The following is a 17,382-nucleotide window of genomic DNA, read 5'->3' on the forward strand; positions in this document are numbered from 1 at the left end:
AGAGAGAGAGAGAGAGAGAGAGAGAGAGAGAGAGAGATTCCTTACACTAGCTATGTGTGTGTGTGTGTGTGTGAGAAGAGAAATTCATTACACTAGCTACTTTGTATGTGTGTGTGTGTGTGTGTGTGTGTGTGTGTGTTTTCAGTTAACTTCCTCTGATCTAGCTATTTTTATCTTACGGTTCTTCTATATCAAGTGTTGTGTTTTAGATGTGAAGCTCTTGCCAAGAGAACTCGTGTTTTTCTCTCTCAGAACTGCTCTAGATCACCAAATGTTATCCCTCTTCTGCTTACCTTTCTAACTTGCTCAAAGAACCTGTCAACTTTTGTTCTCACAAAATGAAATTGATTTTGGTATAAGCTGTGAATTTTCTTAGTGTTTTTGTGCAAGTCATCTTTTCCAAGCATCTGATGTTCGTTAGAAGATCTTTTTAGTTATCATATTGATAAAAAATTCTCTGCTTTGCATCAGGTAGTTGATTCTGTGGCAAACAAATGTGTAATTTTGGCGGACCAATCAAAAGTTGTTCTCCAACTTGGTACCACATCTCCTGTTCCGGTTAGTGACTAACTTTTCATTTTGTTAACATGTTACTACATGCATACATGCATGTAATTAGTTCATTTTGTTGACATGTTACTACAAGCATACATGTGTAAAATAGTTTTTTTCGTATTCACAAGATTATCTGTCTTTTAATGATAACATTTTGAATGTGGTATCCTAGCGCCATTCTTTCCTTTGTGATATATTCTTGTCCAAATCAACAAAATAGCCAAAATTATGCATCTTAGGCTCTTTCCGAGAAGTACTTCATATGGGGCATTTTGTGTATGAACACAAGTGGTTTTTTTTTTTTTTTTTCAAGAAGCTCTCTACCATAATATTTTCTATAGCTGCCATATCCCTCGTAATGTTTTTCCTTCAACCAAGCCTTCTTGAAGCGAGAATGCAACTTCTTTTTTTTTTTTGAAATGGTGAAAAGTATCATTAATAAAGGAATGGGCTGAGATGGACCAACCGAAATACAAAAGAAAAGAAAAAATGAAAAGCAAGAACAGATACATCAAGGAGGCAAGTAATCAAACCACTCAAGACCTGCCCGATGAACCCCACATCTGGCTAAGGAGTTTGCATCACTATTAGCAGATCTCCTCACATGATTGTATACAATGGAAGACCCAAAATTCAAATATGAAATTTCATCAAAGAAAGAGGAAAATCTCCAAGGAGGAACCGCTAAACCTCTCAGTCATCTAACCACATTTTGAGAATTTCCTTCCACAATAATACCATCAAGAATATCTCTATTGAGGTGTTTAATAATACCTTGATACACTGCTCTAACTCCGACTCGGTAGCATCACACACTCCAATTGGACCTGAATAGGCCCGTAACACGGCATCATCCGAATCACGACAAAGACCCCTTATGCCTGCCGGCCCCGGGGTCCCCAAGCTCGATCCATCAAAGTTAAGTTTGAGAAAACCCGAAGGCGGATTCTCCTACTTTTTCACTATTCGCAGTATAATCTCTGTAAGCCCAAGGGTTCTCATGGGTTCAATCATTCACCTTACCTTCTTGTTTTGATGCCAGCAAACACAAATTGATTAGCATTGTCAGACTAATGTGTTGCTTTGAGATGTTATGCTCTACACAGGAATTTGATATGTTATATCGCCATTACACAATTCAACACAACACATGGCTTGTGGATCCACACTCACATTGATCAAGAGCTTGTACCTACAATTAAGACATCCTCATTTGAAGATGTTCAAGTCATGAAGCTCATCATGAAGATCCTACAAGTTACCAACAAGTGTCAAGAAGAAGCTTGGAGTTGAACAAGTCATTGGTGACACCTCATGCACCTTCCAACATGCATTGAAGATTAGAGGAGGCACAAGAGTTAAATGAACACTCAAGAAGTTCACTCTCAAGATGAAGAAGTCCAAAGAAGTGCAAAGGAGCCAAGACATTCCAAGAAGACTCAAGGTTCTTATTTTTAGAATGTATTTGGAGTCATCTTGATTTTATGTAAAATACACTTTCAAAAGGTTTTCAAAATGGTTTTTATACTTAACATTTTACATCTTTGAAAACCATCAACACACCCAAAAATGTGTTTGAAAACCTTGGACTTAAGTTCAAAGACCATGGCTCAAAAGCCCCTTAATTTTAAAGTTAAAATGGAATTTCACTCAGGGCCGGTCGACCGGGCTGGGCCGGGCGACTGCGGGATGGAACCTGGAAATCTAGGCCATCTCGAATTTTATCGGGCCGGTCGACCGGGGTAAGCCGGATGACCACGGATACGTTTCTGTTTTAAACATAAACAATCTAGTATGGTGTGGGCGGTAGACCTCCATGGGTCAAGTCGACCGCGATAGTGTTTTTGAGCGAAAAGTTAATTCAAACAGTAAGCCCTCGCCGGGCGACCGCCCTTGGACCGGTCGACCGCGCCGGTATGAATTTTGAATTTCAAAAGAAGAGCCCGATAAGGGCGGGTGACCGCCGTGCCTCAGTCGACCGCCGCGACTGGGAAATAGATCCGTTGGGGCTTTCGTAGGGTGACTTTTTCAACCCTGTAAATAACAGTTTTACCCCCAAACGGTCATATTTCCTTATGTGCTATATATATACTATCTAAACCTTTCTACATAACCTTTTTGCAAGATCAAATCCTATCTTCTTGAACCTAAACTTTTATATGAAAGGTTAAACCTCTTTGAACTTGTATTTTTACATTCTATCAAGAGGATCTCCATAGGCTTTACATTTGCATCTATTCCTTGGAGAGTTTGTGAGCTTTGAAAGTTGTAATCAGCCTATCAAGAGGCATTGAGAGTTCTTTTTATTTCTTTATTCTATATTTGAGGGTCTTCAATTTGGCCCGAAAAGGAAGGTAAATCATTTGTAAGAGGAAGGTGTCATCGGAAAGGCTTCGTGCGAAAGGGTGTGATCCCTTACAAGTTGAAGGAGTTGGTGTACGGCTTTAAGATTCGCCCGTTGAAGAATCTTATTGGTTAGTGAAGAATCCCAAGGAGGAAAACTTGGAAGAGTGGAGTAGGTCAAATTGTGACCGAACCACTATAAAACTTGTGCCTTGTGGATGCTTTCTTCTTCTCCTTCTCATTTGCACATTGTGGTGATTGGTAATCTCTAACCCAACTTGTATCTGTGTTTTAATCAAATAAGGGTTAGTGAATGCATGTTTAAAGTAACATCCAAACCCTAGGTCGTAATATATTTATTGATTGATCAAGGGTTAAACCTGTTAAGGTTTAATTGGTAAATTGATTTTAGTAATCCAATTAATTAAGCCCCAAAATTTTAAATTAGCCAATTTACCCCCCTCTTGGGTTGTCACCTTGTATTTCATTTGGTATCAAAGCATAGGCTCTTAAAGAGATTTTTAAATTCAAAATCTACAAGCGATTAAGATCCGTGACAATCCAATGGATTTTGAGCTAGGTCAATCCGTTATAATTCCTCTATTTTTTTATGGAACGAATTTTAGAGGTTGGAGAATAAAAATGCTTGCCTATCTCAAATCCATAGACTTTGACATCTTAGATGTCATTGAAAGGGAATTTTCTATTATAAGGAAATGCACTAAAAATGATGCAAAATTATTTTCAATAAACTCAAAAGCTATTATTATAATATGTTGTGAGCTATGTCCCAATGCTTTTGAGAAAATTTCATCATGTACCAATGCAAAAGATATTTGGATTAATCTTGAAAATTCTTATGAGAAAAATAGTAATCTCTCTTCAAATGATAAAAACATTGTTTTTGAACAAAAAGAGACTCTACAAAAATCTTTTGCAAAAGAAAATTCTTTCAAACATTCAATTTCCGATTTGGAAAACAAATTGAAAATTTGAAATCGGAAGTTAATGATTGTTTGAAAAGAAATGAAAATTTAAGTCATTTGAGCAAAATCTTGATAAACAAGAATGATGACTCAATTAAAAAGTACAATATCCTTGGAAAAGAAAAGGAAAGCCTTGATAACACAAACAATGATTTAAATGAAAAATATAAACTTGTTTGTGAGAATGAAGAAAAACTAAAAGCTAATTTATCTCAACAAACAAATTGCTTTGAAAGTCAATTAATTGAGATTAAATTTGTTAATAAAGAACTCTCTTTGAAGAACCAAAGAATACAAGAAAATGACAAATATGTTTGTCATCATATGTATTCTTGTGGTTGTAGTTGCTCTTTATTTACCCACAGTTATTCATGTTCATATTATGGTAGATTAGGGCATCACAAATCTAGGTGTAGGCTTAGATTTGTGAAATCAAGCAAGTTTGTGTGTATAAGAAAATATACACTCCCATACACAAACTTGATTGGAACCAAATGGATTTGGGTTCCAAAATCCCCCACTCAACTCATTATTTAAAATTATTGATATATGGGGTTGTGCTTCAATTGCTATATCATATGAATTCTATCTAGTTACTATTTCAATAGTGCATTCATTGTATCTAGATCACTTGTGCTTTAATGATATATCATTTCATAATTAAGCATAGATACATATCATCAGTCATGTTGTTAATAGAATATATCATTGCTTATTGAGCTTCATGATCACATCATATTTATCTCATAGTCTATGTAGAAAACAAGAAACTACTTTTCTAGACTATGCTTGTTCTTTATTGAAAATCTTTTAGAAAAATCCATCTAAGTGCAAAAAACACACATATGCACTAGAATCCACAATTAGAAGAGCTAACATGTCAAATATTGCTAGACATTGATCAAACATATATATTTTGATATCTAGCAAATTTCATCAAATACACATCCACAAAGAACTTCATTGAAAACGTATGTCCATTCATCCATTTGAGTTTAAATGATAGGAAAATAGAAATGAATTTTTAGGAGTCCTCACATTGTCTTGGGATCGAGTTTACACGTTCATTAGAATCCCATAAATGCGAGCAAATTAGGAGAAAATTGATTTGTCTACAAAATTCCTTGAAAAATATCAAGAAATTGAAAACAGGGGTGTGGCGGTCGACCGAGCCTCGGAAGGCGATCGCAGAAGGCAATTTGGACAAAAATAAAAAGGAAACAGGTTTGTTGCGGCGGACGACCATGTGAACCCGGACGATCGCTGACGGTCGTGAGTGAAAAATAAAAATGGATAGTAGCGTCACGGCGGGCGACCGCGATATCCCGGTCAACCGCGACGATCGAAAACTGCTTTTAAAGGGCTTCCGCCGTTTCATTTTTCACTTCCGCCGTTTGCTTTTCTCCTAGGGTTTTTGCTCCTCTTTGCCTCTAAATCAATTTTAAGTGCCAAAGCTTCAAGAGTAAAGGGCTCTAGTGAGTTATCTTCCATTTCCCCCTCTCATTCTCTCGTTTCCCCTTTTCCGTTTTGTATTTCTTTTTATTTTTCCACTCCATTCCTTCTCCTCTTTGTTTTCTCTCATCGTACCTCTCTAATCCACTGATACTTCATCTATTCTTCATCTATTCTTCATCATCCTTCTCAAAACCTCCTTGGTTCTCTCATTTTCTCTTAAAAATCCTAACTCTAAAATGTCGACTTCAAGGAAAACCATCGCAAGTAAGGGCAAGCGAGTCAGAACCGAACCCGAAGAAGTGTTTCCCACCGAGCGATTCTTCAATAAAAGAGCAATGGACTGCTATGAAGAATTTTCAAAGCGTGTTCTCATTTCTGGAAAAAGGGTGATGTTTAAAGACTTTAAAAAATTCTAACTTAGGCCGCTCTTCGCTCATCAAGGTTGAGAGTTCTTTCTTGAATATAATGCTATAATCTATCCCGAATTGATTAAATACTTCTATGCTAATCTTGAGATTTCTCAAAACGATGTTGTGATGAACACATATCTCAAAAAGGCGGTTGGGCTAAGTATAGCTGATTTCTGTAGAATCATTGAGGTGCCCAATGATGGTGAAAGAATTTTCTTCTGGAATAAGAATGAGATTGACAATCACTTCAACATGACAGATGTTTATAGAACCTTAGGAACTGTACCCCCTCAGGGTCAAAAGTTAAATGTAGTTGCCAGCTCCATGAAGGATATTGCTAGATTGATTCACAAAATAGTAGCCTACAATATCACACCAAGGGCTGGAAATTTTAATGCCGTGAAGCCCTTTGAAGCTTAGTAATCCACTGCATTATGCAGAAGATTAAACTGAATCTCGGATATATTATTTTTGGATACATGGATGAGGCGGTTAAGAGAGGACAGGGAGGACTACCCTTTGGGATGCTCATTACTAAGCTTGTAAGATATTGGAAAATTAATATATCAAATGAGCCCTACAAAAACCCTGATCCCATGCTCAACCAAACCACCATTACGCTTATAAAGATCCCTATACCTGGTTAAGAAGGTCCTAGTGCAGTTACACCAGATGAGATTAATGAAGCTGCAGATGAAGCCGAACGAGTGGCCCAGTTGCAACAGCAGAGGAGAGCACATGAGAGATCACAGCATCAGGCTCCTGCCGCTGGCTCATATGAGGATTTCGCCAGAGATATCACATCCTTGAGGTCTGGATTAGATACCGTCACGACTAGACTGGAGACTCTCACGACCAGGTTTGATACCCTATCCACTGCCTTTACGACTGCAGAGAGCCAGAGAGCCTTTGATCATGAGAGACTTGTTCAGCTTATGGCGAGGCAGCATAGGGAGATGATGCAGGCTTATCAGATGAGTCAGTCCACCAGAAGCTACACCTCCCGGTCTCCATCCCGTGAGCATCATCATTCTCCTCAGGATTGACAGATGACCAGTACCTTCTCGGCAGCAGTTGCAGTTGATTACATCTTTTAGCTGCTTGATCATCTTTTTGATTTCATCTTCTCGCCCAGTTTGGGCTTTTAGACATTGTAGTTTCATTCTCTCCATGGATGTTGCTTATACCCAATGTGGGCTTTTATTTTCGTCTGTACATGCCCATTATGGGCTTTATAATATGTGGATGAATATGCCTTATGTGGCATGATTATGGATGTATAGGATATCTGCCCAGTAAGGGGCTCTTTATGCTTTTATTTTGGTTCATGACTCAGAGATTGTATGACCCTATCTATTGTTGCGGTGATGAGTTCTTGTTCCTCACAACCATCATTTGTGTATCTCTGATTATGTTTTGACATGATGTGAAGAGGGTGTGTCTCTTCCATCATTTATTCATGTATATGGGATCTCTTCTTGTCTCATCTTCATATATACATAATCTTTTGGTTGCCATGGATATGTATTCCTTTGATTGTTTATTATTCTGGTATCCATGTGTTTATTAGACTGTAGTTGTTTCAACTTTATAATCCTATGTCTAATAATCATCAATTCTAATTCAAAGTGCACTTCCCATTTGAATGGAGCAAGAATTGAAATGGGTAAGGTGATTAAAAAATCATGGGCTTATGTGCTAGAGTCAATTACATTTAGATTAATCGCACATAATTAGGTGGAGCCTTTCACTTACAAATGTATAATCATCTAGGGTCAAATAACTTGAACTCAAAAGTTATGTTATAGTTCTGAGCATGTTCATGCTCAGGAAGAGACTTGTCTGCCCCATGACAAGAAATCCCCAACAAAATGCAACTTGTGAACTTAAATGATTAAGTCATAGATCTGAGCATATCTTTGCTCAGGTAGATACTTATCTGCCTTCAAAAGTTGTAAATAAAGCCCAAGTGTTCAAATCATTTACCTTTCATCATTGTACCTTGTAATGCCCTCCAACACAGGTTTCACCTAGGGCCTATGATAAATTCCTAGGAGGAGAGCTCAATAGTTATATATTCATGATTATATAGACCAATGTGATGTTCTCACATGGTTTATTACCCCTATTGTTGTGCTTAACTCGCAAATCATTTGATAAAAAAAAAATGACTTATCATGCATTTCAATTTTGTTTTCTCTCTGATAAGCATTATTCGAGCTTGAATAATATATCATATACAAGGCACATAGCTTAGACACGCTATTATTCATCTTGACACCCCACTTGCACTTTCACTTATTGATACCTACCTTTTTGCTGTTGCGAAAAGGGGGAGAAAATTGAGAATTGATTATGTAGTCCAATTGTATATGCACCTTATGTTTTACAGTTATCAATTATATTTGTGCATATAGTGAGGGGGGGCTATGCTCTATTGTGTATATCATATCATGCTTATTCATCTATTGGTTGATATCTCCTTCCTCCCTAATCAATTTGTTTGCCATCATAAAAAGGGAGAAGAATGTAAGCCTAAGGGTTCCCATGGGTTCAATCATTCACCTTACCTTCTTGTTTTGATGCTAGCAAACACAAATTGATTAGCATTGTCAGACTAATGTGTTGCTTTGAGATGTTATGCTCTACATAGGAATTTGATATGTTATATCGCCATTACACAACTCAACACAACACATGGCTTGTGGATCCACACTCACATTGATTAAGAGCTTGCACCTACAGTTGAGACATCCTCATTTGAAGATGTTCAAGTCATGAAGCTCATCATGAAGATCCTACAAGTTCCCAACAAGTGTCAAGAAGAAGCTTGGAGTTGAACAAGTCATTGGTGACACCTCATGCACCTTCCAACATGCATTGAAGATTGGAGGAGCCACAAGAGTCAAACGAACGCTCAAGAAGTTCACTCTCAAGATGAAGAAGTCCAAAGAAGTGCAAAGGAGCCAAGACATTCCAAGAATACTCAAGGTTATTATTTTTAGAGTGTATTTAGAGTCCTCTTGATTTTATGTAAAATGCACTTTCAAAAGGTTTTCAAAATGATTTTTATACTTAACATTTTACATCTTTGAAAACCATCAACATAACCAAAAATGTGTTTGAAAACCTTGGACTTAAGCGCAAAGACCATAGCTCAAAAGCCCCTGGATTTTAAAGTTAAAATGGAATTTCATTCAGGGCCGGTTAACCGGGCTAGGCCGGGAGACCGCGGGATGGAACCTGAAAATCCAGGCCACCTCGAATTTTATCGGGCCGGACGACCGGGGTAAGCCGGACGACCGCGGATACGTTTCTGTTTTAGACAGAAACAATCCACTATGGTGTGGGCGGTCGACCTCCATGGGTTCGGTTGACCGCGATATTGTTTTTGAGCGAAAATTTAATTCAAACAGTAAGCCCTCGCCGGGCGACCACCCTTGGGCCGGTCGATCGCGCCGGTATGAATTTTGAATTTCAAAAGAAGAGCCCGATAAGGGCGGGCGACCGCCGTGCCTCGGGCGACTGGGAAATAGATCTATTGGGGCTTTCGTAGGTTGATTTTTCAACCCTGTAAATTATAGTTTTACCCCCAAACGGTCATATTTCCTTGTGGGCTATATATACACTATCTAAACCTTTCTACATAACCTTTTTGCAAGATCAAATCCTATCTTCTTGAACCTAAACTTTTATATGAAAGGTTAAACCTCTTTGAACTTGTATTTTTACATTCTATCAAGAGGATCTCCATAGGCTTTACATTTGCATCTATTCCTTGGAGAGTTTGTGAGCTTTGAAAGTTGTAATCAGCCTATCAAGAGGCATTGAGAGTTCTTTCTTTTTATTTCTTCATTCTATATTTGAGGGTCTTCAATTTGGCCCGAAAAGGAAGGTAAATCATTTGTAAGAGGAAGGTGTCATCGGAAAGGCTTCGTGCGAAAGGGTGTGATCCCTTACAAGTTGAAGGAGTTGGTGTACGGCTTTAAGATTCGCCCGTTGAAGAATCTTATTGGTTAGTGAAGAATCCCAAGGAGGAAAACTTGGAAGAGTGGAGTAGGTCAAGTTGTGACCGAACCACTATAAAACTTGTGCCTTGTTGATGCTTTCTTCTTCTCCTTCACATTTGCACATTGTGGTGATTGGTAATCTCTAACCCAACTTGTATCTATGTTTTAATCAAACAAGGGTTAGTGAATGCATGTTTAAAGTAACATCCAAACCGTAGCTCTTAATATCTTTATTGATTGATCAAGGGTTAAACCTGTTAAGGCTTACTTGGTAAATTGATTTTAGTAATCCAATTAATTAAGCCCCAAAATTTTAATTTAGCCAATTCAGCCCCCTCCTTGGCATTGAGAGTTCTTTCTTTTTATTTCTTCATTCTATATTTGAGGGTCTTCAATTTGGCCCGAAAAGGAAGGTAAATCATTTGTAAGAGGAAGGTGTCATCGGAAAGGCTTCGTGCGAAAGGGTGTGATCCCTTACAAGTTGAAGGAGTTGGTGTACGGCTTTAAGATTCGCCCGTTGAAGAATCTTATTGGTTAGTGAAGAATCCCAAGGAGGAAAACTTGGAAGAGTGGAGTAGGTCAAGTTGTGACCGAACCACTATAAAACTTGTGCCTTGTTGATGCTTTCTTCTTCTCCTTCACATTTGCACATTGTGGTGATTGGTAATCTCTAACCCAACTTGTATCTATGTTTTAATCAAACAAGGGTTAGTGAATGCATGTTTAAAGTAACATCCAAACCGTAGCTCTTAATATCTTTATTGATTGATCAAGGGTTAAACCTGTTAAGGCTTACTTGGTAAATTGATTTTAGTAATCCAATTAATTAAGCCCCAAAATTTTAATTTAGCCAATTCAGCCCCCTCCTTGGGTTGTCACCTTGTATTTCAATCTCCCTGCTAGCACACACCTCACACCATCCTTCTCACAAATCATAAGCCGATGTAAAGTGGAATGACGGTAAACTCTTCGCCCACGAAATAGCTAAAGCAATGACTTTAATATAAAGTCAATAAGGTGATTTAGACTCTAGAGTTTCTCTCCTTCCATATGACCCACCATGTGGCCAGATGACAAATTCTCCACAACATTTTGCCTTTTCTTTTCCGTGGCACCAATTCCCAGCTTAATATCAACTTGGGAATAGTAAACGCCGTGTTGCATGTTTCTTTGCTCCCCTATGCTTAATTTGTGTCGACGCGTCTCCGCAACCAAATCAAACTTGGATTCACGTAGGACACACCAAGATTCTTGTCGTAGCCTTGTCTCACACAAATCCTCTTTTTTTTTTTCAGGCGAATCCGACTTTTGTTGCTTCTTTTAAAATGCAAATCCTATATATTTTACCTTTAAGTTTGTTTTCTTCTTAACTTTTTTATTTGAAAGCACAAGCCATACTCCCTTAATAAAAATCCTAGTGCCTTGACCCCTTTCTCCTTCTTCGACTCTCTTAATAAAAACTCGCCTCAACCCTCCACCCTGAATTTTTTCACGAATATATATATATATATATATATATATATATATATATAGAGAGAGAGAGAGAGAGAGAGAGAGAGAGAGAGAGAGAACGGTTCCTACACATATGTGTAGATAAGTTATCTACACACTAGCTTAAAATACAATGGGGGCCACATTATTTGGGTGATCCAAACCATTCATTTTTAAGGCCCTCACATAGATAGGGTGTCCACAAAAAATCAGATCCATAGGATCATCCTAACCATTCGAACTGTGGAGGCAAAAAATGGACTAATTTATGAAGGTTTAAAGACATCCATTTTACCTCCACAAATCGTAGGGTTGGGATGATCCTATGGATCTGATTTTTTGTAGACACCCTATCTATGTGAGGGCCTTTAAAATGAATGGCTTGGATCACCCAAACAATGTGGGCCCCCACTGTATTTTAAGCTAGTGTGTAGAGAACTCTCTACACATATGTGTAGGAACCGCTTTCTCACATATATATATATATATATATATATATATATATATATATATATATATATATATATATATATATATATAAAGGGTTCCTGCGCTTGAGCGCAGATAAGCTTATTTGCACTCGAGTGTAGAAACAAGGGTGGGCCCACATTGTTGGGGGCATCCAAAGCATTCATTTGGAAGGCCCTTTCATGGATGAGGTGTGTACAAAAAATCAGCTCCATTGGATCATCTTAGGGTGTCTATTTGTGGGGTAAAAAAATGAGCATATTAGTGGACAAACAATATCTGTCCATTTTCACCCCCACAAATGGACACCCTGTGATGATCCAATGAAGCTGATTTTTGGTACACACCTCATCCATGATGGGGCCTTTCAAATGAATGCTTAGGATCACCCCAACAATGTGGCCCCACCCTTGTTTTTTGCACTCGAGCACAGCGCAGGAACCCTTTACTCTCTATATATATATTATTTTAAATTTTAAATTTTTTTTATTTAGAAATTACCTAATCCGAATTCTACTTTTTGGGGTTTGTCGAATCCGTGTCGGATCCTGACAAACGAATCCAAATCCATGCAACACAGAGTAAATGGGAAAACCCAAGAAATGCCAAACTCCGTCAATATGTAACCCCAAATCTCTTTAGCTACTTTGCAATGTATGAACAAGTGACTTACAGATTCACCATCTTCAAGGCACATTGGGCAATGGTCCAAAAGCCACATACCACGCTTCTGGAGGAAATGGATCGTTTGAATACGATCGCGACTCGTTGCCCAAGCAAAGAAGCAAACCCTGGGAGGACAATGAACTATACCTTTGCAGTGACGAAAGGTACCCCATAAGGCACCAAAAGGGAATAAAAAGATTTTATAGAAAAGACTCCGGTGGAATCCCCGGTCCATACTCTTTTATCGGTCCCGATCTGTTTAATGTAGCACCCTTCTCTGAGTTCTAAGAAGTGAGGAATCGATTCCAATTCTCTATAGAAAAAACTCCTAAAACCCAGATTCCAGACCAAACGATCTCTGTCATGCTCAAAACACTCGGAAACTAAAGCCTCTTTATTGGAAGCAACAACATACAGATTCGGAAAAAGAACCATCAAAGGTTGCTCATAACACCAAGCATCGCTTCAAAATTTGATACGATCCCTTGAATATACCTTGAACCGAATAGATTTGTTAAATTCGTAGGCAGTCTTCAGACTACTTATCGGCTACGTGGTGGCTCTTATCGAGTGTACTCGATAACTCAACCTCCAAATATCTCTCCACACAGCTCTGTCTTATTATAAAGGTTGTCCGCTTTCCACTTCCCAAATCTAAAACCATACTTACTCGTAATCTCCTTAACCCAAAGTTGGGATTGCACCACATCGAATCTCCACAACCACTTACCCAATAAAGCATGGTTAAATTCTCTAACTCGTTTAATACCCAAATGAAATACGGGTGTGACAACCCAAGTGGGGGGGGGGGTGAATTAGTCAATTAAAAATTTGGGGCTTAATTAAATGGGTTATCAAAATTAATTTACTAATTAAGCACTTATTAATCTAACCCTTGTTCAAATATTTAAGATAATGAAATTTAGGGTTTAGATATTACTTTAAGCCTATTTGCCCTAACCCTTGTTTTAATAAAATATAAATACAAGAAGCGGTAGAGTTTACCAATCACCACAAAGTGCGAAGAAGAGGAAGAGAGAAAGCATCCACAAGGCACAAGATTTATAGTGGTTCGGTCTATCACAAGACCTACTCCACTCTTCCAAGTTTACCTCCTTGGGGCGCCCCACTAAAACTATGAGATTCTTCAAAGGGCGAATCTCGAAGCCGTACACCCAACTCCTCCAACTCCAAAGGGAACAAACCCTTTTTCGCATGAAGCCTTGAGGAAGGATCACACCCTCTTACAATGTCTTCACCTTTCTTAACGGGTCGAAGAGTGTCTTCACCTTTGTTACCGGGCCGAAGAGAAGACCCTCAAATACAATGAAGAAAATAAATGAAAAAGTCTCAATGCCTCTTTAGATAGGCAGATTACAAACTTGATAGCTCACAAACACTCCAAGGAAGATAAAATGTAAAGCCTATAGAGTTCCTCTTGATAAAATGTAAAAATCAAGTTCAAAGAGGTTTAGCTTTTGATAAGAAAGTTTTTGCTCAAGTAAAATGAGATTTGATCTTTGTAAAATGTTCAAAAGCCTGTAGAGATAGGTTTTAATGATGTATATATAATGTATTTGAAAATATGACCGTTTGGGGTAAAACTGTAAATAACTGGCTTGAAAAAGTCAAGCTGAAAACGCCCCAACGGCTAGTTTGCTCGACCGCGGCGGTCGACCGAGCCATCGCGGTCGCTCGCCCCTATCGGGCGCCCTTTTATATTTTCAAATTTCTTACCGTCACGGTCGACCGACCCCATGGCGGTCGCCCGACGAGGCTAACCTGTTCGCTCAAAAATTCGGCTCAAAAACCTATCCGCGGTCGACCGACCCACGGCGGTCGCCCGCCGAGGGGCGGTCGACCGCCGAAACCCATGACGGATTGTTCTGTTTGAAACAGACACATATCCGCGGTCGCCCGGCTTGACTCGGTCGACCGACCCGATAATTTTTGGGACGCCTTGGAATTCCAGGTTCCATCCCACGGTGGACCGGCCCTGTGTGAAATTCCTTTTTTAACTTTAAAATCCAGGGGCTTTTAGGCCATGGTCTTTGGGCTTTAGTCTTAGGTTTTCAAAACACATTTTTGGGTGTGTATGGTTTTCAAAGATGTAAGAAGTTAAGTATGAAAACCATTTGGAAGTGCATTTAAACATAATATCAAGAAGACTCTAAATACATTCTAAAAATGATACCGTTGAGTCTTCTTGGAATGTATTCGGCTCCTTTGCACTTTCTTGGACTTCTTCGGCTTGTGAGTGAACTTCTTGACCTGGTTTGGCTCTTGTGACTTGTCCTCCAACTTCAATGCATGTTGCATGGTAGAAGAGGTGTCACCAATGGCATGTTCAACTCCAAGCTCCTTCTTGACACTTGCTTAGGGAACTTGTGGGATCTTCATGTTGAGCTTCTTGACTTGATCATCTCCGAATGGTGATGACTCCAATGTAGGTGCAAGCTCTTTGATCATGTGTGTGTATCCACAAGCCATGTGTTGACTTGAATTGTGTAATGACGATTATGACATGAAATTCCTGTATACAATACAACACCTCAAGGCAACACATTAGACTATAAATGCTAATCAATTTGAGTTTGCTAATCATCAAAACAAGAAGGTAACACCAAACCACCGCTCTTAATCGGGAGACAAACCTTGTTCCACTTAACCAGTGCGATCCCTTTCTTATCATCAGATCCTCCCCAAAGAAACCTCCGCTGAATCTGTTCAATTCTCAAAACAACACTCATTGGACATTTGAACAGAGAAAGGAAGTAGATGGGGATATTGGCCAAGACCGCCTTAACCAGAGTAAGCCTGCCCCCTCTGGAAACAAGGTTTCTTTTCCTGTATCTAGCCTTCTTGCAATCCGCTCAACAAATGGGTCCCACAAAGGTATTTTAGGACGACCTACCCGCAGCGGGAGCCCCTAGTATATGGAAGGTAATGAGTCAAGCTAGCATCCCAAGATTAAAGCAAGTCCATGGGCACTATCATAAGGTATATTCAGGAAATACATTCTAGATTTATGGAAATTAGACCTCTGACCAGTTATCAACTCATAACATCTAATAGATGCCTTCAAATTCAAAACCTGATGAACATTTGGTAAGCAAAATAGAAGTGTATCATCAGCAAACTATAAATGTGATACTTCTATATGTTATCGACCAATTTTGAAACCTTGGAAGAACCCGTCCAGACTCCTTTTCTCCATTAAACTACTAAGAACCTCAGCTACCATGACAAAGAGGAAAGGAGATAGAGGATCACCTTGCCTCAATCCTCTAGAAGACTTAAAGAAACTTTAGGCGACCCATTGATAAGAGTTGAGAACCAGGTGGAAGAAACACATCTTCTAATCCATGCTCTCCATCGGTTACCGAAACCCATTCTCCCAAGGATATAATGCAGATAGTCCCACTCAACCCTGTTATATGCCTTTTCCATATCCAATTTACACAATACTCCACCCTCTCCATTTCTTACATAATAGTCAATGGCCTCATTAGCAATTAAGGAACAATCCAGAATCTGTCTGTTGCACACAAACGCACTCTGACAGTTCAGAAATGATAGATGGTAAAATGATCTTAAGACAGTCTGGTAAGACTTTTGCTAAAACCTTATATAGGCAACCCACCAGACTAATAGGTCGAAAATCAGAAATCCTTGATGCTCCTTTCACCTTTGGAATAAGAGCAATAAACGTTGCTCCTGTGCCTCTATCCAGATTCATGCCTTCATAAAACTCATCAAAGAAATTCAGAATATCCCCTTTAACATATGACCTACACGACTGGAAGAAGGCCAGGCAGAAACCATCAGGGCCTGGTGCCTTATCTCTACACATTGAGAATACACTTTTCTCGATTTCATCCTCTTCAAAAGGTCTTTCTAGTGTATCCCTCTCTCTCTCTCTCATACAAAGGCTCTTGAACTCCAAGAATTCCGGGATAGGGCGAACAAAGTCCTCTGATGTATGCAAAGAGATGTAAAAATCTGATATTACTTTAATGATCTCCTTTTCAGTTACTCCCTGACCGTTAACATCTAATGAATCAATCCTATTTCTCCTCCTGCGGGCACTAGCCATAGCATGGAAATATGACGTATTTTTGTCCCCTTCTTTTAACCATCTCACTCTAGATTTTTGCCTCCATGTAATTTCCTCCTGAAGCAATAACCTTTTATTTTCTTTAACCTTACCCAATTCCTCCTTAGACGCAATTGAGTCATGCCCCAATTCTTCAATAATAATTAGCTCCTTTATGCGATTCTCCAAACCCTTTTTCCTTCCCGAATCATTCATTCTCATATCTGTAGCCCACTCCTTTAATTTTTCTTTACATGCCTTAATTTTTGTCTAATTACCACATCCGCGGGCCACTCAACTCTATGGGAAACCCACCACTCTCCCATTTTTTCCTCCATATTAGACACCAATTTAAATCTAAAAGGTGGTGGCCCCCAAGACTCCAGTCTAGGATCAAGAAGCAAAGGGCAATGATCGGAAACAGAATGAGCAATAGCTTTCTGGCATACATCAGGGACCATGTCAAGCCAATTGGGGAAAATGAGGAAACGGTCAATGCGAATGCGGCTATTTCCTCAAGACCAAGTGAAACTAGCGTCAGACAACGGGATATCCACTAATTCAAACTTAGCAATGAAATCGGCAAAGGCAACCATGTTCAGAGTGGTTCTCAGACACCCCAATCTCTCGTGGGCTTCCCTGATTTCATTAAAGTCTCCCCCAATACACCATGGAATAAGGCAGGTATCCCCCACTCGACATAATTCATCCCACCTTTCTCTGCTCTTTTAATAGGGCCATAAACACCAGAAAACAACCACTCCGAGGAGTCATCAAGCCTACTAAAAGCAATGGACAATGAATATTTCCCCCTCCACTCTTGTTTAACCCAATTTGTGACTCATCCCAAGCTATCAGGATGCCCCAGAGGCACCGACAACAGCTACAAACGAAAAATCCCA

General features: G+C 39.1%; 1 protein-coding gene across 1 annotated transcript in view; it reads left to right on the forward strand.

The window, feature by feature from the left end:
* LOC143859728 (uncharacterized) overlaps nt 1-17,382 on the forward strand; it is a 49,109-nt gene that overhangs the window by 16,142 nt on the left and 15,585 nt on the right. Inside the window, exon 6 of the mRNA XM_077370381.1 lies at nt 472-558. Coding sequence (XP_077226496.1) covers nt 472-558 — 87 coding nt within the window. The remainder of the gene's footprint in view (nt 1-471; nt 559-17,382) is intronic.

This window comes from Tasmannia lanceolata, unplaced genomic scaffold, assembly GCF_043159265.1.
Source record: "Tasmannia lanceolata isolate RefF3 unplaced genomic scaffold, GAP_Taslan_0.1 ptg000036l, whole genome shotgun sequence".
Classification (NCBI taxonomy): Eukaryota; Viridiplantae; Streptophyta; class Magnoliopsida; order Canellales; family Winteraceae; genus Tasmannia; species Tasmannia lanceolata.